The sequence below is a fragment of the Epinephelus moara genome, chromosome 19, assembly GCF_006386435.1.
Source record: "Epinephelus moara isolate mb chromosome 19, YSFRI_EMoa_1.0, whole genome shotgun sequence".
In the NCBI taxonomy this organism is placed as follows: domain Eukaryota; kingdom Metazoa; phylum Chordata; class Actinopteri; order Perciformes; family Serranidae; genus Epinephelus; species Epinephelus moara.
In genome coordinates this window covers 39,168,165-39,191,874 of record NC_065524.1, presented here as the reverse complement: position 1 = coordinate 39,191,874, position 23,710 = coordinate 39,168,165, and the positions used below count along the sequence as shown (strand labels likewise).

The 23,710-nt window shown below is 42.5% G+C and overlaps 1 protein-coding gene across 2 annotated transcripts; it reads right to left on the bottom strand.

Annotated features, from left to right (window-relative positions):
• Nucleotides 1-2,138: 2,138 nt before the first annotated feature.
• napba (N-ethylmaleimide-sensitive factor attachment protein, beta a) lies at nt 2,139-16,896 on the bottom strand. 2 transcript variants are annotated; one of them, XM_050071317.1, is made up of 10 exons: nt 16,692-16,896; nt 11,397-11,476; nt 10,771-10,887; nt 7,313-7,359; nt 7,139-7,216; nt 6,993-7,048; nt 6,535-6,619; nt 4,700-4,804; nt 4,547-4,615; nt 2,139-3,264 (listed from the first exon to the last, which is right to left on the bottom strand). In XM_050071317.1, the coding sequence occupies exons 1-10, from the start codon at nt 16,787-16,789 to the stop codon at nt 3,112-3,114; spliced, it is 888 nt and encodes a 295-aa protein (XP_049927274.1). In that variant the 5' UTR covers nt 16,790-16,896; the 3' UTR covers nt 2,139-3,111. The 2 variants fall into 2 exon arrangements, with proteins under 2 accessions (XP_049927274.1, XP_049927275.1); XM_050071318.1 differs by lacking the exons at nt 7,313-7,359; nt 11,397-11,476; nt 16,692-16,896 and having other exon boundaries at nt 10,771-10,878.
• Between the last annotated feature and the right edge of the window lie 6,814 nt (nt 16,897-23,710).

Here is a 23,710-nt window from a genome sequence, read left to right as displayed (position 1 = left end):
CGGGGCATGAGATATGCCCATTCAAAGTTTGACATTTCAATGGGTTGCTATAGCGCCCCCCTTTGGCCAATTGATGTAATATTGCTTCATTGGCATCCTCCCATGACCCTCTACCACTGTGCCAAATTTCACATGGATTGACCAAGTCAGTGAGGAGAAAAACATGGAACAGACACACAGACACACAGACACACACACACACACACACACACACACACACAAATAATAATCTCTTAAATTTTAGGGGTGTTGGGATTCTTAGAGGTGCATCACCCCCAAAAAATGTGCTAGAAACACCTATGAAATAAACCCTGTCAATGATTTTCACCAAGACAGATTTAAATTTGAATTTGACCTTTTCACCTTTTGGCCCTCAAAGATGACATCATTGACCATCTGTTTTTTAAGAAGGAGGACTAGAGCCATGTCACTGACATAGTTCAGCCAATTTTATCAACAAGCTGGACTCAAACATTTCAGATACTGTTTTTTTGGGTAAATGTCACATTCATACCTGAACAGATGTTCTCCCTCTTTCACTTTGCTCATAAGTAACTTTGCCAATAACTTCAAGTCACTGAAATGTATCCTATGGAGAAACTGACCAGTGAAGCTAAAAATCTGAATACATCTATATCTGGGTCTTTACTCTTTTAATGTGTCTCCCTTTTTGTGCTCCTCATTTGTTAACCTGATGGTGTCTCCTTTTGTTTTTGTTGCCTTTTCATTTAAAAAAAAAATACCCTTGGTTCTCCAGCCTATGATGTTACCTCTGTTTGTTTTTTTATGCTTATGTTGGTGCATCATTTCCACCATCGCTGATAAATCCTATCTCTTGTCTTTGTGTTGTTCTGTTTATTTTTCTTTTGTTAAAAATGATAAAATAATTGCTCCTGCCTGATGTTGACACAATTTGAGGTGATGAAGTCAATAAAAACAAATGAGTAGTCACAAGTGAACGCACAATGAGGATAGAACTAAAAGGACTCACTGATGTTTTAATAATATAATGTGCTACTTGTTGTGTTGCTGTACTAGGAGTGATATACACAGATTAATTATGGTAATTTTCTTCTCTGTAATTAGCCCACTGCAATATTTAATAACCTACTTTATTAAATGTGACAGCTCCCTCCTGTGGTTGTGTCATAAACCTACAGTTGCAGGTACATTTGCTGAGACCTATGTGGTATGAAATAAAATAAAATGAAATAAAATAAAACAATAAAACAAAGTAAAAAAATATATAATAAAATAATAAATAAAAAACGGAATAAAATGAAATAATAAAATAAATTAAAAAGTTTTTGAATAAATAATATACAGTAACAAATAGAATAAAATACTAAAATGTAATAAAATGAAAAAATATAATAAAATAAAATAATAAAATAAGGTAAAATACTATTAAATAAAAATACAATATAATAAAGTAAAAAAAATACAATAAAGTAAAAAAACAATAATAAAATAAAATAATGAATAAAAAAAATAACTGAAGAAAATAAAGTAAAAAAATAAATAAATAATATACAGTAACAAATAGAATAAAATACAAAAACGTAATAAAATGAAAAATAAAATAATAAAATGAATTCAAAATTGAATAAAGATAAAATAAAATAAAACGACGAACAATAAAATAAAGCAAAAAACAAAATAAGTGAGTTTACACAGAATATTTAAATTTTGGAGTGCAGAGTGTCTAGTATGTCATGGACCTGCTGTCATCTCTCACAGGTACTCCATAATTAAGCAACTGCATCATTTTATTAACATGATTTTGCAGTTCTGAGTTCTTTTAGCCTCTTTGCCTATAGATACAGTTTTTGGAGGGAAAGTTAAACACACTGGAGTACAGAAATGGTATAGAAATGAAATAAGTCACTTTGGGGGATAAAACAAACTGAAAATGTTGTTTATGTTATAATTATTATAAGTATTGATTTAGTCCAGACTGACGTTGTACTTTGGGAATAGTCGTTGCTGCAGGAGGACATCACGGCCTGCTGGTTGTTGCATTCAGTGCCACGGTCGTGATGTGACCTTGGCTTTAAATACCTCAAACAACCACGTGCTTACATTCATACCACACGCCTGACAATGCACCAGAGAGCAGTCAGAAATCCAGAGCGATGATGTTTTTATTTCAACTCGGTATCTGAGGTACATATTTACTGATTTCACACAAATGATACCAGGCTACATGTATGTTCTTCACACATTAGCACGACACGGAGAACACTTACATCAACATGACAACAGACATGCACAAACGAGGCAGTGACGGGGGGTAAGCACTGGTGGCTAACTGCACCAACCAACCGCTGGCCAGAACACAAACCGGTCACGATGGGTGATATCACTGACTCTGACGGGGTGTGGGGGTGAGGAGAGGACAAGGGGGGACAGAAGAGGAGGAGGAGGAGGAGGAGGAGGAGGAGGAGGAGGAGAGGGGAGAACAGGTCAGGAGAGGAAGTAAAGGAGAATAAAGGAGGGGAGAGGAGGGGCTAATACCTAAAATATTAAGACGAATTGTAACACTGAGAACCAGAATAAACAATAAATAATATTTTCCGTATTGACAATAAATATCAGTAATCTCATAAATAACATTATTTTCCTTTTTTAATAACATATATCCTTAAATCTGATATGAGCTGCACACTTTCCCATCAAAGAGTGGATAAATTACCTTACTGCAGAGATCACACACACACTCTCACACACTCTCTGTCACACACACACTCACCTGTTATTTCTGTCTCTTTAAGTACAATTCAGTCCAGTGTTAGGAGAGCAATACTGTAGGAGCAGGGACACGGGGTCGTCTAAAGGTGGTTTAAAGGTGATGCTTATTTAGTTGGGGGGGTCACATGCAGACTGATATGTACAACTGTAAACTCCCTCTGTCCCACCCTCCCTCCCTCATACCCCCTCTTCATCTGTCTGTGTCTCCGTCTACCCTCATTTTGACACTTTCTTCCACCAAAGCACGTCTTAAAAACGCCATGTCACTCTTCTTTCCTTTCATTTATTCACCAATACCCCCTTCCCTGATCTTTCTTCTCCCCCCGTCTCCCTCCCTTTCTCCCCCGTCTCTAGACTCGTCTATTTCAGGTCCCCGGCGTCTCCCTGGATGGTCTTTTTGATGCGGAGCAGCATCGTGGTCAACCACTGGTCCAGACGAGACACAGAGTCAAACTCCTTCACGGCCTCCGTGAACGCCTCGCTGTTCTGCTCCTCGTGGGCGTCTAGGAGTTTCTGTGGAGACACAACGTGAAACTTTACTAACATCAAGTAATGGTGAGTGTGTGAGCGTCAAAAATGTTTTGAACACAGAGTTTTAAACCCTCATGGACTCGACCTCATGGTCATATTTCTGCAAATCACTGAGATGACCTTCAATCTTGCTATGACATAGAAGTGCCAGCTGTTTATATCACAGCAGCCCAGTCCCCAGAGGAAAATGTTGGCATTGTACGTTTCTGCAAATCATGAATACGCTCCTGAAGCCCCGACATAAAAGTTGGCTAAAAACAGAGTTCAAATGACATTTTTCCAAACAACTTTTTATGTCAGGGCTTCAGGACACTTGGATCACTATGGACGAGCAGTATGGAGATATTTTGTGGTTTTAATTATGTGTTTTTGGACGTTTGAATCTGGGGCGCCGTCAGCCTCCATTAGGTGGAGTTGTGTTGCTACCTCCTCTCCCCTTGGATCTCTGCAAGTGATGTGAGGACTCTAAAACTTCACCTGAGTCTCCCTCGGCATATGGGTGAGTAGATAATAGCTGAAGTTTCATTTTTGGGTGCACTATCCCAACCTGAGAGGGTGTGACGTGTACTTCATTGTGTAAGTGGAGGGAAGCAGCTCATGAGGTGTCATGGTGAAGACAGCAGGTGGCAAAGAGTGATGATAGTCAGAGATGAGCTCAGAGCGAATGGTTAACCTCATGAGAAGGACATGTTTGTTGTCTTGTGTTGAAGACTGCAATCAAGTCAGCTTTGGTGAACGGCACTTGAACGCCTCACCATCCTTCCCTCTGCAGAGTGCACCAGACCACTAGGCGCTAGTTACCAGCTGATAACGAGCCAAGCTAAAATTAATGTTAATAAGTCAGCATGTTGCCGACTGCAGTTCGGAGCCAATCAGCTGTCACTGAGAGACCATAGCTCAAGAGAAACAGCGACTCATTGTTCTGTTCCCAGTGGCTTTATAGCCATCAAACATGGCTGCTTTTTAGTGAGATTGTTTTCTACCGAGACAGCGACCCTTCTCCAACCGTGATTTTGCCACCAAAACTGGGTATTTTAAACCAAAACATGACCTTTAATATAATATTAATGCAATATATGGGAAAAATAAACGTTTTTTTTCCTAATAAAAGCTCTTTATGAATATTAAATAATAAATAATATAATAATAAATCATATTTTAATATTGAAGTGTGTGTGTCAAGTGCCAATTGAGCCAAGTGTGTTTCCTTTTATGAAAAAATATAATAAAAATGTAGAGACAGAGATGAAAAAATAAAAAATACCTTTAAGAGTTTGAGCTCTCTGGAGTCTGAGAAGGCTGGAAACATCTCCTCATACTTCTCTATGGCCAACTGCAACACAAGGCATTGGTACATCAGTGTGTATATGTGGCTGTCTGACAGTCTGTGTGTGTGTGTGTGTGTGTGTGTGTGTACCTTGGCGTTCAGTTCGTCCACTATGAAGTGACACAGTGAAGCCTTGAAGAAATACTCTTTAGCGTTGTACTTCAACAGAGGATTGTCCATGGTGCTCATAGCAACCTGAAACACACACAGAAATACAAACACACACAGTCATTGAGATTTAAGGCAGCGTGTGATCAGGTTGGACAGTTGTTCCAAACTTTTTTAAAATCATAAACCCCTTCTGAAATATTATTCCAGCCCAGTACCGCCCAGTAAATGGTGAACAGGCCTGCACTTGTATAGCCCCTGGCCGATCACTCAAAGCACTTTAACTCTACATGTCACATTCACTCATTCATACACTGGTGGCTGAGGCTACTGTGCTGAGGTACCACCTGCCACTCCGCTTAAACATTCACACACAGTCACACACCGAGCCGTCGGAGCAATTTGGGATTCGTATCTTGCCCAGCGAGCAAGACATGCAGACTCTACTCCTAAAGTCTGAGTTTAGGCTTCCTTGAAAAATAAAATTGGTTGCACAAAACATCCTCAAATCTTCTCCTTAAGGTTTCCTAAAAATGTTTACTTCAGGATTTAATAATAATAATGATGATAATAATAATCATATATAATAATACATTTTATTTATAGAGCACATTTCATAGTACTCAGACATTTTACTTGGGTTAAAAACTATCTTAAAACAGACAACAATAAAATACAAACAACATCATTCACACATTAAATGCCGTTTTGAAGAGATGAGTTTTGATGTTTGATTTGAACCAGGACAGGTCGGTGCAGTCTGAATGTGTTTAAGGGGGAGGGGGGGCAGCTATGGAGAAGGCTCTGTCACCCCAGGTTCGGTGCTTGGTCCTGAGTGGTGGAGTCAGGAGGTTGGCACAGAGGAGCAGAGGCTGCGGGAAGGAGTGTGGCGGTGGAGCAGGTCCGTGAGGTAGGAGGGAGCCTGGTTATGGAGGAGAAGGACTTTGTATTGGATATCGAAGGACAGCGGTGATGTGATCGCTGGATCGGGAATGGGTGCGCAGACGGGCAGCAGAACGCTGGATGTTTTGGAGTTTATTTAGGAGTTTGGATGGTGTTCCATTAAGAATGCTGTTACAGTTAATTCTGGATGTGGCGAAGGCATGGATGAGAGTTTCAGCAGCAGAGGGGGAGAGTGATGGGCGGAGACGAGCTGTGTTTTTTTAGGTGGAAGAAGACAGTACTGGTGATGTGATTTATATGTTTTGAAAGAGAGGTTGTTGTCCAAAATGACTCCAAGGTTGCGGATGTGTGGGGAGGAACGCAGAGTGGAAATGTCAACGGTGAGGCAGAAGTTGTGAGAGGTTTTGGTGAGGGATTTGGGACCGATGATGATCATGTCATGGCCTGCTTCCAGGACTTGATGTCGTTGAGGCAGGTGGTCAGAGTGGACTAAGTTTCAGTGGTGATGGATGTAGTGGAGATGTAGAGCTGGGTGTCATCAGCATAGCAGTGGAAGTTAAGACCATGGCTGCAAATGATGTTGCCAAGGGGGAGCATGTAGAGGATGAACAGGAGGGGACCAAGCACCGAACCCTGGGGGATGCCTTGGGCCAAAGCTTGGACATCTGGAAGGAGCTCGGAGTAGAGCCGCTGCTCCTTCATGTCGAAAGGGGTCAGTTGAGGTGGTTCAACATCTGATCAGGATCCTCCTGGACGACTCCTGTCAGAGGCGTTCTGGGCACGTCCCACTGGTAGGAGGCCCCGGGGCAGACCAAGAACACGCTGAAGGGATTATATATCTCATCTGGCCTGGATGGATGGATGGATGGATGGTATACATGTGTGGTCATTACTTGATAAACCATCTCTGTTACCTGTTCATAGATTTCAATAGCTTTCTGGTACTGCTCCAGCTGAGCGCTGTAGTGTCCGACCTTCAGGAGACATTTGTTGGCTGAGCTGAAACAAACACAAAGAAACCAACAAGTTAACGGCTGATACGTTTCCACCATTATGCTCCTGAAAGTATAAAGAGTAATATCGTCCAGGCCAAGCTCATTTAGATGATGGATTATGTGTTAAAGGTCGTCAGGCTTTGCTGTGATAAATCTGTGGGAGTGGGAGTCAGCATCATTCACTGACCACCTCATCAGAGTGTTACAGGGCTGCACCTTTAACTCTGACTCACTGCACCACTGTGCACAAAATCTACTGCACCACCACTGTCAGATTTCACTGCGAGACAAGTTAATATTCTGTTGACAGGCTGATAGATTATTTGACTAATTCTTTTCAGCTGCGTTCATGTGTGTGTTCGTTTCAGCACGTGTACCTGTTGGATTCTTCTCCCTTGTAGTAGTCTGCTGCCTGCTCGTAGTGGGCAATGGCCTGAAAATAAAACAAGAAAATAATAATTTATATTCAACAGCAAACATAATGAAAAAGACTGAGGACAGGAGGCTGAATATAATTATATACCTTCTCGATATCGACCAGCTCAGCCTCATAAATCTCGGCTATAGTGATGTGATGTTTGGCAGCGATGGTGAACCGACCCTGTAACCGACACACACACACACACACACACACATCCAGGGTTATTATAGAAAGATCAGTCACAGGGAGCAGTTTGATGTTTGAGGCAGATCTTACCATGTCAGTGTAGATGTCGATGGCCTGATTTAGACAGTTGATGGCCTCTGGAAGGAAACAGATGAGAGAGAAACGCTGGATGTTAAAACTCTGAGTTTCCTCCCACTGTGACGACTAACCTGCTAACCCTCAGTATTGTATTAAGCTCATCACAGGGAGGCAGGAGGGCCGCTGCAGCATAACCCAGATATCAATTTTTCAAGAGCAACCCAGGGACCCAATTTAATCTGCCAGCGATACCTCCGCAGGGTCTGACTCTGACTTTGATACAGAGGCTTCCCTTTTTCAACATGTGAGGCAGCCAGCGTCACGAAACAGAAGAAATACTACAGTGTAGAAATACTGAAAGAACTGCATTCAAAATGTTTTCAAAAAGTATCGTCATCAGAATATGAAAGTACCAAACATAAAAGTACTCACTATCAGTGTTGGGGTAACATGCTACAGACGTAACGTGTTACAGTAATATATTATGTTTTGGGCCACTGCAGGCTGAGACTGAGGCGGGGCTGCTTGAGTGACATCACCACAGTCTATAGAGTCAGATCCACCCCTCGCTCCTCCACAGCTCCACACTCTCGCCCAAATATGGTCCCCTCTGGCTCCCAAAAACAAGACAGCAAACTCAAAGGTTCAAAACTGCAGTCCACAATCCAATGGGTGACATCACGGTAAACCCTGTGTGGGGTTCTCACACCCTGTGTGGGGTTCCCACCCACACAGGGTTTATAATCTGCAACTTCGTACCAGTCATTTAGAACTTAAGAAGCTTCTTGGATGAGAGGCGAAACGTCTTCAAGAAACGCAAGCAAGTCCAGTTGCCTATGAGCATGTGAGCGGAGCTGAGCGGGGAGCGGAAGGATTTTGTGTTGAGCGAGGAGTGGCTATTTTTTTTAAAAAGGTGGAGCGGAGCCTTATCTCTCGCTCCAATTTCGCTCTGGTCGCTCATGCTCCACCCAGAATGCATCTTTGCACCTGCGCACACCCACACTTTTTCTTTCAAAACTATGGAGTTTACTGTGTACTTCAGAAAAGAAACTGAGAAGAGAAGCAGCGGTACCTTGGAGAACGGTCCCTAACTGCGGGGAGAGGCGAGAGGGCTTCCCCGGAGAATGTACCAAGCTCATGTTTTATTTGTGAATAGAAGATTACAGGTTAGGGTAGTACGACGCAGTTTTTTTGAGCGGAGTGGTGAGTGAGTGGAGCGGGATAAAATTTATGATGGAGTGGAGCGGAGCGAAGAATGCGCAGAACCAAGCGGAGCGGACGAACGGCGCAAAGTGACAGGTCTGCGAGCGAGGAGCGGAAATTTTCACCCGCTCTGATTAGCACTTATGATTACCATGACCTGGATGACTGAGAATCTTCACCGACAAGTACGTATTGTATTCTGCACAGTCTATGTTAAACCTATCGGGCAAAATACATGGGACACGGTTGCAGCATGACACATTTCCTGATGCACGTCCATTATAATCAACTGCTGCTGCTGCTGCCAGGCACGTGCAAAGATAGACCCCAAGTGGTGCTCGAGCACCTGTGCTTTTGGTCTCTGTTGAGATAAGTGACCTTTTTGCAAGATGTTTTTTCCCATTTCTTTTTCTAATTCTATGTTTTTTTGTTTTTTTTTAAGTTCAGCACATGGCATAAGTTCTCCATTAAAAGTGTGTTGCATTTGAGTTTTTAATTCTGTGAGACTGCAGGAGCTTCAGGCCCTCCCTCCTCTCTCTTCACTTGTTGTCACAGCCACCACAGTTAACGCACACAAATTAAACATCCTGCAGAGCAGCATCACGTCTCCCTGACCTGCCTTAATGAACAGCAAGGTAACAACAGTGTTTGCCCTCAGCCTTAGTTCTGTTTGTCACTGCTGTGACAATAAACCACTATTAAAACACCTCGATACAGCCAGGCTGATTTAGGCAATAACCCATCGTTAAGTTTAACAATAAGTAAACTAGTCTGGTGTGAAGTCTGCCAGATTCTGCTCCATCAACTGTCCAGTGTGAGCGGAGACAGATGCTGAATTGCTTTCCCACTTCCTGAAATAATGTTTATGTCTCCCAGGTTGTGTCTCTGATAATTACATCAAACAAAATGACACAGAGAAGGAGAGCAGTGCACGTCTCATCTCTCAGAACACAAGAATGAGCACATGAGGAGAGGAGGAGAACAAATTGAGGGGAGGAGAGAAAATAAAGTGAGGAGGGAGAGGAGAATGTGCTCAGCCTGATTATTGCAAGTGAACACAGGCCTAGTTCAGATGGGAGGTTGGTTTATGAATTAATTTATCCAGAGAAGAGTGTTTTTCAGTTTCATGTCAAGATTTGTTGATCGTGATGGTTATTAAGGCTGCTGTCAGACCTAGAGTGGTCTCCTTTGGTCTGAATCAGGGACTCATGTTGTTCCAAAGTTGTATAATTGCCTAGAGTTGTTTCGTGTTCTCACGGCAGCATTTACAAGAGGACCAGATCAAATGCCTTGTGTGAGAAAGCTGCTCTTGATTGGTCAGAATTTCCATGTGGGAAAAATCCAGGAAGTAAAGCAAACGTTGAAGAAGAGTACACTTGCAAGATAAATGTGACACTTTCTAATGTCACAATGGAGGGACAACTACGCAGGTTGATTTTAGCGCTGCTCATCGTGGACTATATTGCTGTCATTGTTCATTTTAGTCAAACCATACAGTTTGAAAACGAGGCGCGGCTCCAACTAGAAAACAATGTTTTGATGCATTGGATGTGCTGAATGTGCATATTAAGGCAGTACAGGAGGAGGTGCACATTAATAATCCTCCAGGACTGTAACATGCTCATGTTTAACCCAAACAATGTGTCATGTGACTGCAGTTGCTTCACATCCAGGTCGGAACACCTTCTCACCACAAACCAACCGCACCAGAGTTCCTTTGTTTGTAGTTTGACTGAACCGAACCAAACAGGGCAGGTGTGAAAGCAGCCTTAATTTAAAGATGACTAAAGTGTGCACAGTGTGGTGTTGTTTGTTAGAACAGTAATGTGTAGCAGCAGCTAAGTGTGTACAATATAGATATTTAGACACCTCATATGTAAGCTGTTCTGACATTTCCCTGCTCATGACTGTGCACAAATGTACTGTATGTATTTGGGCATTAAAAACCCTCTGGTGCTGGCAGATAGAAACCTCCCAGCAGCGTGCAAACACATTTATTTATTTATTTTTTTGCACCATCACTTCCAAAGATGGAAGAGATACCTTTTTTTCTATTTGTGCACCTGCCCTGCATAATGTCTGTGCACGGCACCATGTGTATCCACTGTTTATTTGATTTTAGCCAAGCATGACCAGAACAAACGTCATACATGTGTCAGGTACCAGTGGTGTTTTTTGGAAAGAAAGAGGAGCAATATGAGATTTATAGACTTTAATATGTTTGAATGAATCAGCTGCGTGTGTGTGTGTCAGACAGTGACGCTCACCCTGTGGGTCGGCCTTCTTGTAGGCGTTGCCGGCGTCGACGAAGCTGGTGGCCGAGTCCAGTTTGTTCTGCAGCTGCATGTGGAGCCGAGCAGCCTGACAGAATGCATTCCCCGCAGCTACACACACACACACACACACACACACACACACACACACACACAAAAATTCAGTCTCCTGCTTTTGACCAAACACTCCTCATTTTTAATCGTCCCTCTCAAAGTCTGTTTTCTCTGTCGACACACATCAGGCAGCAGAACCATCAACACACATCTAAACAGCTAAATTCTGCACAGCACCAGCTATTATTGGAACAGCTGTCCTATCTCGTGCACACACTGGTCTCTGCAGCCACCAAGGTCTCACTTATTATCGATACGCTCCTGAACGAGCTGTGTGTGTGTGTGTGTGTGAAGCTCTTACTGCTGCATGTGGTAATGTAAGTCTCTCTGCAGGCGGCTGAATCATTTATATCCTGTTAAAATGTGAATGTGTGCTCGTGTGTGGGTGTGTGTGTGTGGGAGTTTGTTTATCGGTGCACAGATTCATGTGTGTGTTTTCTGTTCATCATGCAGAGCGAGTGTGTGACGTGTGTGTGTGTGTGTGTGTGTGTGTGTGTGTCACATACCGCTCCAGTTCTTTGCCATCTTAAACATGTTGGCTGCTCTGGCGTACATCTCACAGGCGTCCTCCACCTTATGGTTCCCCCTATAACACACACACACACACACACACACACACACACAAGGCAAAAACAATCAGGATGAATCATTTCCCTTTTACATAATTTATTTTATTCATACGAATCAGTGATGTATTTTTAAAAAGACAAACGTTAACTTCAGCATTACAAATTGTCTGACTCTGACATGAAGCACGAACATAAACTCACATGCAGCGTCGTCCAGCTGTATGACATCACTGTAGAGGTCAGCTGAGGACACGTTCACCCTGCAGCTTTCTCCCTAAAATCGCATTTCGCCTCCTATGAGGCAAAAGTCTGATGTTTTTTAATGCTGTACGACCAGAAATAAAACTCCAGTTTCAGATTTTGAGCATCTGATTCTCATGTAGCCGACTGTATATGTGATTCGTGGCCACGTGACTGTAGCATGAACTAGTTTACATGGTGTTTACGTCTCTGTATATGGGACAGAGCTCTGGCTCTGCAGCTTGGCGTCTATTTGAAGAAGACGAAACACACGGAGGACAGCGAGTCAAGCAGACAGAGAGACGAGTGGTAAATCAAGACAAATAGTACATTTCGGAATCAGTGGAAAGAAGTTCATTTTTTTTAATTGACTAGTATAAATATCCTGTCCTGACGCTGGATGAGCACATGACATTTACAGGACCTGTCAGTGTTGCAGCTCAGTCAGTCAGTCAGCTTTGGGGTTTCTGAGAATATACACGTTGTAACACGGTGCATTATAGAGCGATTCGATTCTTCCTGGCAGTCCTTAAATTTACTTCAGTTTTGGTCATAAGTGGAGATATGGGATGGGAACCTCCAAACATCAGACATAAACGTCAGATGCTTCGGCTTTGGAATAGATTTGAAGATGTCGGATCAGAGACTCGCCAAAACATATTTAATAAGGACATCTCCCACTGTCATCTGTGGGCTATGAGCTGAAATCATTATTTTATTTAAACAACTTGTCATTTCTGTTCCAGAACAGGTTAACGTGTGATATTCAGGAGATTAGGAGTGACATGTTTCTCATGATTAGAGAAATACGATCTGTTGACTCATGGTACAAACCAAAACTATGAACGTATTGCCTCATAAAGAACAGCTACAGTGTGGCACCTTGTGTTGAAGTATAATCTAAACAAAAGACAAAGGTTCAGTTCAGTTTGGTTCACTTTTTTTCTGTTCCCACAGTAAAAGTTGTGGATGGTACCAACAGAAGCGTTCCTTAGCGTCCCCATGTTTGGTCCCCCCTCTGTTGGGGTACCTAGCACACAGATCTGGTACTAAAAGGTGGAGCTAGAAACCCTGCAGTCTGATTGGTCAGTAGAGGACGCTCACTCTGGTTTTATGTAACCTCTGTTCATACATCAGTAAACTACAACTATAAAATGAAAGAGAAAAAAATAACTTCATTCACTGGGCCGACTGCCGGCAACTTTTAAGGTGGAACGTTAACTTGTAATGTTACTCAATGCATGAGTTGATGACGTGAATCCATCAGCACACCTTAAATTTCACTGTGACAACTTTGACCATCACTTTAGTTTTTATATGACACACACTTTTAGTAATGACTTTAAAAATATAGATTAATTTGGAGCGGATTATGTGAAGGTCATATATTCTAATCCTCACTTCCTGTGGGCTACAGCAACACTAAACCCCTGAGCTTGCCTGAGAAGGACTAAATGCACAAAGCTGCTATTTTTAAATATCCCATGGAGAGAGACTCTCACTGCAGCCTGTTCTATTTTGTTGTGAAAATGTGGGCGTGCAGCCTCGTTCTGTGGACGATAAACCAGGTGCAGACTTCCATCTGTGTCACCGCTGATGAGGAAATACAGCGAGTGCTGGACGGAGCAGTGAGTGACAACAACCCCGCCCACATTTAAGAGGACTGTCTGAACAGACCGAGGGTCTAGGTACCATGTCTGAAGGTTTACTGCTGGTTCCACAGGTGCTGGACTGAAAGGGTTTGGTGGAGACGGGACTTTAGAGAAGGTTTAACACCACTCCAGAATGAAGTTGAGAATGACGTTCATTTCTTGTTTTACTGTCCCGTATATGAAGACTTAAAGAATGTACTTTTCAGTAATATGACCTCTATCCATGTTGAATTCTTTTGGTTGGATCATCATGAAAAATTAGAGCTTTGTGTCAGAGGGGGAACCTTTTTGGTGGCTGAATTTCTTTGCCAGGCCTGAGCCAGAAGGCAGAGTCTTCAGTTCCTGGACTGAGCAGTAAAATAACATGCACTCTGGATCGTTTACTGCAACGTCACTGTAACTGTGTCTCGTAAACCCCTGAGGGGCACATGTAAGTGTGCATGACACAAAATATAAATCAATCGATCATAGAGAGCATGGATGCAAACTGCAATACATTAAGGGCATAACAAGTGTGTAATCTCATTGCCATAACAGACTTGAATATGTTCATGCCATTATCGGATCAATAAAGTTAAAGTCTCTGTGCAGCTGTGAACGGTTGAAGGAAGTGGATTTCCTCCATTTTGTTGTTCACTTCAGGTAAAAGTGTGACAGTCAGCATCTCCTGCTGCTGCTGCAGGAAACTGGGCAACAACAGAGATATTAAATCAAGTTCATTAAGCTGATAATGCAGAGCCTGCACACTGTCCCAGAGTCACAAACCAGAACTCTGTTTATCAATAAGATTCAGTCTGACTGATTGATCACATTAGACTTTAGGATATTATCTTCACTTAGGATCTTATGCCAGCTTTACAAAGCACCTGTCCTCTTCAGAGAGACATTATATGAACATATCTGATCAAATGAATCTCGTGTTTTCTGCAGTGGATCGTCTCAACCTGCCAAAACCACCAAACGACCCCAAATAAGTTTTCTTCATCTCTTAACTCTGAGCTCATTAATAACACATGCTGGTCCTGTGTGGGGAAACAGATGTGATCCATTTGAATTCTGAAGTTAGAGGAAGCTGCCTGATCACAGAGTTGTTACTGATGGATGTTGTTTATCTGTTATATTGATTTTATATGGTGGCGAAGATGTAAAATGTGGACACAGCGTGGTGGTGGGTGGATCTGAGGGGAGAAGGGAGCGACGAGATTTAAACTTGGATTTAAAACGTCAGAAGTCAAACTAACTGTGTCTCATTACGTCTTACAGTTTTCTCCCTGATGAAGAGAAACGTTTGAGACCCACAGTGTATCTATGTTTTCAGCTCCTGTCGGATCAGACTGGTTATAAGAGTATTAATCAAACTGACAAGTGATGGTTGTTGTTCAATGGCTCTTTTATGGTTGATATTTTAACAGTTCTTTTGTCTCTTTGGGAAAAAGATTTTGTTTTTTGTTTTTTAAATCTCATGTTTTCTGAAATAAAAGTTGGCCCTTGGCATGCTTGGGTCCATCACTGAATGGAGAATGATTAATGTGTTGCACTGCGTCCACTTTTCATAATGTCTGATGTAATTTGATGTATTTGTTTGTTATGTGGTTTAGTTTTTTGGTTAAATGTTGTTTTGTATTTTTGTATTTTACCTGTATTTATGTGAAACAGTTGACGCCCTGGGATGTAAGAAAAATTTAAAAAAAATAATCTGAAAATGAGGTGAAATCAGATTAAATTAAATTAATTAACATAAAAAATGAAATAAAATAAATCCGATCAGATCAAATAAAAATTAAATCAAAATAAAATAAAATCAAAATGAAATGAGAATAAACTGTAATTTGAATAATTTCAGTCGGGGCGACAGGCAGCTAAGACGTATTTTCAGTATCAGTAAATCTGTGGATTATTTTCTCCATTAATTATGTGCCATGACACAACATCAGGAAATGTAAAAAAAAGAGTGACGTCTTCAAATGTCGTGTTTTCAGGGGCGGAGCTAGACTCTCAGCACAGAGGGGGCGGAGCGTCCTCAGGGGCCCTTGTGACTAGCTCAGCAGATATCTCCATGTGCTGTGAATAATGTGTCCCTTGTTGAGACCAAGCAAACCTATAATGTCTAATAAAACATACAATCAGCCGCAGTGATGACACAGAGCTCACGGCACACGGCGCCCCCTGCTGGACCTCCATTGAATACTAACAGTGACCAGAAGAGAAGGGGGCTGTTGGGGGGCCCTTTCTAGATGGAGGCCCTGGGGCGATTTTTGTTTAAGTCATTGTCAAAATAGCTTCCCATTAATTTTCTGTGTGTCGAGTCATTGAACTGTTTCAGCTCTAAAATGAGCCTTGGACCTTGGACATCGGGTGGTTTTGAAACACTGAATATTCCCTTTGCTGTATTTTGTGCATTTACACACATTTACATGCAACATCCAAAACACACTGTACATTTATAAAATATAAGGTTTTAGTAAGGTTGAAAGTGCTTAACAGAATGACAGTGAGGTATTGATGCAGGCTGCACCTGGAGCACTCTCTGTTCAATAATATGTCTCTGGAAAGGGGCCACAATCAATCGATCAACCAGTCGACCAGTCATTTGATCAATCAGTTAATCTATCTATCAATCTATGTCAGGTTACGTCATACCAAAATTTATATTCCAGTGTTTCCATTTTACATGTAAACATCCGCCCCTCCCACACAAGAAGGGCCCCAGCCCACACACACACACACACACACACACACCAACCCCCGCATCACCTCCATCAACACCGCCTGATCCCTCGCTCCTCTCCCCGCATCCCTGCATCCCTCCCCGGCCTCCCGCTCTGTGCGAGCCCGCTCTCCTCCCGCAGCTGCATCGATGTGCCACATTCACATTTCTGTCGCGTGACAGGCGGACAGCAGCGGGACAGCAGCGGGCCAGCAGCGGGCCAGCAGCGGGCCACAGTATCTGCGATGACTGCTCACATTTTTATTCTCAGCACACGGCTGGTAATAAATAAAATGCGCTGTGACAGTTTGTGTATAGATGAGTGAGAAGGACACGGTGTCACAGAGGAAGCGAGCAGCTCCTGCAGGGATGTATGGAGCAGATTACAGGCATATCCCATAATAATATATACAACAGATGAATGCAGGGGTTGATCAGGCCTCTGACGGTCATTACTGAGCGCCACAGAAACACACAGTGGTTTCATAACTGTATTATAGGATTATTAAAACGATTTGCTCCGTTAAAGAATTTAATGGCTGCGATAGGCCCCGCGTGCAGGGACCCCCCCCCCCCCCCCCCCCCATATCCAAAATGAGAGAGAGGTAAACAGAGGATGAGAGCATCCTTTACCCGAACATCCCCCCGAGGAAGGATCCGGACGCTTTGACCTTCTTGTCGGCCTCAGCCATCAGCTGCATGGCCTCCTTCTCTTTGCCGGAGTTGTCCATGGCGGGCCGGGTGTGCCGCTGGCGGAGGGACGGGAGGAGAACAGGCCGATGTTCCGCAGTGGACGGAGAGGAGGAGGAGAGGATCGGAGGAGGGAGACGTCTCTGCTGGTGGTGCTGATGCTGAGAGGGGCTGCAGCTCTTCTTCTACGGCGAGAGAGGAGGGGCATCTATGGCTCAATGGCACCACCTGCTGGAAAGTTACAGCAAAGGCAGCTGTGTGGTTCAAGGAGAGGTAAAAAATACATCTATATTTTCTGACTAACCTCTGAGTGGTGTCCCGCAGAGGAGGAGGAAGGATTCAGCAACGCCACACTGTAAAAATGTTTCAAAGGTCCTGCATCCTAAAGTGAAGTTAGGGACTGTTCGTTACTTATGAGGTAGAAGGGGGGTGGTGCAAAAAGGGGGAGGCATGTCAAATAATTTTAAGCATTTGGGGAGGGGCATACAAATTTAAACGGCTGCATTTTGTATTTATTCAACCTGGTTTCACTTCAAAGTTGTCAAAATCCGGCGCTTGGTCAGTGACTTCTGGCGTCAGACACAGACGAAAAAAGCCGTCCTTTCATTTATTTTACTGCAGATTTTTCAACACGTTCTCATCCCGAGTCGTCACACATCACTGCTTTGTCAGTGGACTTTCACGTCTACATATTATGAGCTAGGTATCCTCCTGCATCTGTTGTTGACATTCTGGGACGCCGCAGCCGATGCTGAGATGTCGACAAAAAAACACGATTAGGTATCGGCAACAAAAGCCAACATCATCCTCACTGTGACCTCGTCACATGTCCACGTTTGGTCATGGACTTTCCACGTCCACATATGACGTCCAAGGTACCCTGGGTGTGTTGGTTGTTGACGTTCTGGGACGCCGTGTCAACTTCAGCCTGTTACATGCATTGTCTGTTTTCAAAATACACTTCTGTTTTCACAGGAAATGTACAGTTTGATACAGTGTCTTTCAAAATAAAAGCACTACGTCGGTACAACACAGCAAAATTACATTTTTTTTCCTTAAAAAAAAAGCATGTGGCTGGGTTTAGGATCAAAGAACAAAATGAATAGAGCAGAGTGGCTTCACCGTGATGACAGCGGGGGCAGGTCTTATCTAACCCTGGGAACATCTTTGCTATTCTGCTTCTGTTCTTATCTTGTAATTATGATGTAAGGTGTCTTTTTTATCCAGTGACTGCAGTGCACTTCTGTACAGACATGACCAAAGAGGTGATACTGCTCTATGTCAGTGTTGGTTACAGCTTGTTTCTGCTGCCCCCATGTGGCTGTTTGGTAGAACTGAATCTGAGTCACAGTAACTGCAGTAAAACCAAAAGAAAGGTCTAAAACAACCTGGATGAGATCTGTGAGGCTGCAGAGGTGCTGATAAGAGTAAAAGTAATGTAACTTTTTACAATAGAATACTTTTCTCACAACTGTTTGGCAATAACGCTGAAAAATGTCCAGAAATGAGCTCTGCCAAAAGAAGGTGTTCCCGTATACACGTTAACTTTTTCATCAAAATGAATATATCAGATGGATCGACTCTGCAATCACCAACATTTTGATTAGTGACTGTAATTACATGTTTCTTTCAGTAACTGTAACTAATTACATTTATTTTGTAATTTAACTACATGTAATTAGCTGCTCACTAACTCTGCATAGTTGGTATCTTTGGAAACCTTGTGAGCACGAATAGAAATAAAAAATAAGTTCTGTGTTTCAGCAATTAAGACAATTTAAAGAAACTATAGTTCTATAAATATTTAAAGAAAGATTAAAAATAGTAAGAATAAAAAGCAAATGCAATGAGAAAACTAAAGCAACTCATTGTGTAAGAAAGGATTTTACCACCAAGGTTAATAAATAGACAAACAAATCAGCCGCCTACAGTAAAACAGAAAGAAAATCATACACACACAAAACTACTCGTTAAATGTTCATACTGTGGGTGAAATCAGAGGCAGAAACTTCATCGTAGTGCAGCAGAATACTGACAGACCATCTCTTAGCTTGAAAACCCTCCTCCGTGTTCCTCCCCCATGATAACTGCAGCACACTGCCTCTCTGTGAAAGCCCACAGCATCGTGCTCACACACTCAGTTTTGTGTTCGGACACAAATGCAGTGGGTTTGTCTTGATGTGGCTGACAACAGTAATTACCTCCTTTCAGTCGCCTCATCACTGCATCAGCTACAAAATGTTAATACAGCTGCGATGCTGGACTTTAACACTCAGAATATAACTCAGTTTTACTTATAAATCACAGTTTGCCTCAGAGGGCATCACAACATACAACATCCCCCTGTCCTCGGACCCTCACAGTGAATATGGAAAAACTAGAATTACCGTCACGCATTTGTATGACTCCGCCCATCAGTCCAGTGTCTCTGACAGTCTCCATCCATGTCAGTGAAAACATGGATGCTGATCTATACAATCAGCACAGTTTCAAGATTAGAGTCACCAATTCAGTATCTGACCAAATGTCTCCCCTTCTGTTCCTGAGATATGACGTTAAAACATGATGATGTCACAGTCAAGCTGACCTTTGACCTTTTGACCTTCATTATTTGATCCTGTTAGACATTTGTGTCAAGTTTTGTCATAATTAGCGTATGAATCCTCGAGTTATGGCCCCAAACATTTTGACAAGCAAAACCTCATCAGTTCATCCTTGAGTCCAGGTGGATGTTTGTGCCAAATTTAAAGAAATTCTCTCAAGGTGTTCTTGAGATATTGTGTTTACAAAAAATGAGACAGACACAAGGTCACTGTGACCTCAACCTCTGACCACAAAATTCTAATCAGTTCATTCTTGACTTAAAGTGGATGTTTGTGTCAAATTTGAAGAAATTCCCTCAAGGTGTTCTTGAGATATTGTGTTTACAAAAATGAGAAATGTCACAGTGACCTTGATCTTTGACTATCAAATTCTAATCAGTTCATCTTTGTGCCAAATTTGAAGAAATTCCCTCAAGGTGTTCAGGAGACATCGCATTCTGGAGAATGAGACGGAATCAAAGTCACACTGACCTTTGACCTCTGACCACCAAAATCTAATCAGTTTATCCTTGAGTCTAGGTGGATGTTTTTGCCAAATTTGAAAAAAATTTGCCCACAGTATTCCTGAGGTACAACGTTGAATAATGGCCAGAAAAGTGTTTTTGCAGAACATTATGATCAATCAATCAATTTCAATCAATTTTATTTATAAAGCCCAATATCACAAATCACAATTTGCCTCACAGGGCNCACAGTGAAGCTGACCTTTGACCTTTTGGATATAAATTGTAATCACTTCATTATTTTATCCTTTTTGTGGACATTTTTGTGAAGTTTTGTCATAATTAGCGACAAATTCTTCAATTATGGCCAAAACCATGTTGTGTGAGGTCGCACTGACCTTGACCTTTGACCTTTGTCAAAGTACAGGAAAGACAACTTTCTGGTCGTCGAAGAAAAGAACCCAAATTGCATTTATATTTTCTCACATTCCTCTGAGTGGTGTTCAGCAGTGGTGGAAGAAGTACAGCATACAACGCAGCTGGTTGCTGTTATTGTTTAACGGCGCCTGGCGGAGTCAGGGGGACACGACAGGCGTAAGGTGGTGGAAGTCTGAGTATGGTAGGTGAGCAGGAGCGGTGGTGGATGGAAACAACAACCACTGACTTTCACCCGGGAGAGTGGTGTTCACTTCCTGTAAGACTGTAAAGCCAAATCCTGTTCTTTTTTCCTAAACCCAACCATGTGTGTGTTGAAGGAAAAAAAAACGTCAATCTTTGGTGTTGTACCGACGTAGTGCTTTTATTTTGAAAGAGACTGTATCAAACTGTACATTTCCTGTGAAAACAGAAGTGTATTTTGAAAACAGACAATGCATGTAACAGGCTGAAGTTGACACGGTGTCCCAGAACATCAACAACCAACACACCCAGGGTACCTTGGACGTCATATGTGGACGTGGAAAGTCCATGACCAAACGTGGACATGTGACGAGGTCACAGTGAGGATGAGTTGACATGAGATGACAGGAGCTACACACGAGAAAGAGTACAATAGTTAAAATAAAACAATCAGTTAAATAAAAGTTAAGAGAATACCTTCATATATAAATCAGTTTTGAGAAGTGACTTACAGACAAAAGTGAATTCAGGCCACAAACCCTGTGACAGCACATTTATAAAGGTGTGTTTTAAGAGGGATTTCACAAAGTGGATCAGGAACTCACCGGGCTCTCCTCAGGGAAGTTGTTCCAGGGAGTGGGGCTCTAATAATAAAAGGCTCAGTCACCTTTGGTTTTCAGCCTGGAGTGTGGAACAGCCGGCAGAGCCTTCATTAAGGACCTGAGGTTATGACCGGGCACGTACGGAGTTGAAAGATCTAAGATGTACTTAGGTGCGAGTCCAGAGCGGGCCTTAAAGGCTATTGATAAAATCATAACATCAATTCTGAAATTTACCGTGAGCCAATGAAGAGAAGCTAAAGAAGTCTGGCAGCGGAATTTTGGACAAGATGTAGTTTGTGGGTCTGCACCGGGGCCTCCGGCCAGTGGGCCGTGCCAGAACACCTCTAACAGGAGGCGGCCAGGAGGATCCTGATCAGATGTTGAACCACCTCAACATGAAGGAGCAGCGGCTCTACTCCGAGCTCCCTCTGGATGTCTGACTCCTCCCCCTATCTCTCAGGCTGAGCCCAGACACCCTACAGAGGAAACTCATTTCGGCTGCTTGTATCCGTGATCTTATTCTTTCAGTCACTACCCAGAGTTCATGACCATAGGTGAGGGTTGGGACGTGGGTCCCACTGGTAGGAGGCCCCGGGGCAGACCCAGAACACACTGGAGGGATTATATATATATCGTCTGGCCTGGGAACGCCTCGGGGTCCTCCAGGACGTCTGGAGTACTTTGCTCAGCCTGCTGCACCCACGACCCAGCTTCAGATACTGAAAGCAGGTTCCACAGAAGAGGAGTCTGACTGCTGAAGGCTCTGGCTCCTTTACGAGGAGACTGTAGGAACCACAAGTCACCATAAAAACTGAACACAGCTCATTTTTAGATCAAATATTTTTAATTTTCAATTGGTCTTAAAATAGCATTCAGTAAAACCCAAGAAACAATTGAACTGGCGGAGAAATCCAAGACGATAAAGCATGCTCAGTTTAATCGCTAACGCACAGGTGCGTTCAACAAGGCGTTTTGTTGGAGAACCACTTTGCAGACTTCAACATGTTCTTAACAGATCATTTTATGTGGAAACAGAATAGTGAGGTACTTTAGCGTTAGCAGCTGAGTCTAAAATATTGCCATTAAAACTGCAGTGTAGGCTACCTTTACGCGGTCAGGAGCAGGTCGTGGCCAAGATTGTTTGATCTCAATCAACAGCGGCTTAAATTTGAAGAAATGGTTCCCTGCAAAAAGGTTGTTGAACACAGCGTGAGCCTTAGCACAGAAGAAAAGCAAAACATGGAAAATATTCCAACCAATATTTTCTGGAAGATCACTGTACAAAGAGAGACGAGCTCCGGTCACTTTACATTTTTACAAAAAGGTCGACTTTGCACTCTGAAATGATCTCAACAGCTTTATAAATGTTCTTGATCCTTAATTATCATGAAAATAACAATTAATAAATCATCAGAATGATAACCGTGTTAAAACAACCTGCACATTAAAACAAATAAATCATGCAGTGGCAGCAGACTCTGAGGCTCCTCCACGTCGAACAGGACGTCCAGCTGTCAGTCGGTGTGTGTAGCAGTCTGAGGGAGCTGATTGGACGTTGCTGCTACTGCTCAGAAAAATCTGGTTGTTTTAAAAGAAAAATTTACAAAGACATATTTATCCTGTAATCTGTCCGTGCACATCCTCCTCCTTCCCTTCAGCAAAGTAAAAGTTGGTCCATATATGTCTTAGGCTAACAGTCATGCTATGATATATAAATTTAATATCTTAACAGAAATTACTATTGAGATTCATTTTTCTCCCAAAATCTCATGAATAAATAAATAAGTGCATAATCAAACTATTTTCTGACTCAATAAATGATCCAGTAGAAGTCTAGCATAAATCTGGTAAAATACAAAGAACAGTTTACTGAGCCTGTTTCTGTATCCTCTGAAATCACACTGAACTCAATCAGATGATTATTCACTCAAATCAAGTGTGTCAACATTCTTGTTAAAGGGATAGTTTGGATCTCTCTGAAGTGGGGTTGTATAAAGCATTTATCCATCATCAGTGTATTATATACAGTGGATGTCAGTCAGCACGTCTGCAGTTTGGAGAAGCAGACTGGAGTCTGATCAGGAGGCAAAGTAAAGCACTGCTGTGGAAGGGGCAGCAGCAAAACGCATTATAGTCAGTGGTTCCCAACTGGTGTGTGGCGGTCCAAAAGTGGGTCGCAGGTCCTTCTGAATGGGCAGCAAGTGACTCGCGAACATGTCAAGTTTGTAAAAAACACACTTTTTTTTTTTTCAAGTACAGTGAATTTCTGGCACAGAGCTTTTATTTTGAAGTGCCGTTTCCTGCTGTAGAGTAAGTGACTACTTGACAGAGACAGCAAACTAGCTTGACAACAAGGCCGAACACAAGTATGACGCTGAATATATTAAACTTTATGGACCTTGAACTAAAACCCCTTTTACACTGCCAGATTTTCGGCTAATGTTGGGCCGTTTTGCCGGCAAGTTGTGTGCGTTTTAGTCTCACCACCAGACAATCAGAGATCTCCGCCTTCTGATAGTCTGGGAACACTCCTTTCTAAAGTGTGTTTAACACACCGGCGAAAACGGCCGGCAACAAAGCAACGCCTCTTGCATTTTTTAAAAGGACACGCCCTCCCGGAAATGTGCGCTCCCCCTTTTCTCGTCTGCAAGGACACAAACACACAGAGAGCTAGAAAATGGATGCTGAGAGATTTA

Coding starts and splice junctions, on each gene's coding strand:
- napba (XM_050071317.1), bottom strand. CDS start 16,789: ATGGACAACTCCGGCAAAGAGAAGGAGGCCATGCAGCTGATGGCTGAG. Junction 10,888..11,396: donor GATGGCAAAGAACTGGAGCG/GTATGTGACACA, acceptor GTGTGTGTGTAG/CTGCGGGGAATGCATTCTGT. Junction 6,620..6,992: donor AAGGGAGAAGAATCCAACAG/GTACACGTGCTG, acceptor TGTTTGTTTCAG/CTCAGCCAACAAATGTCTCC.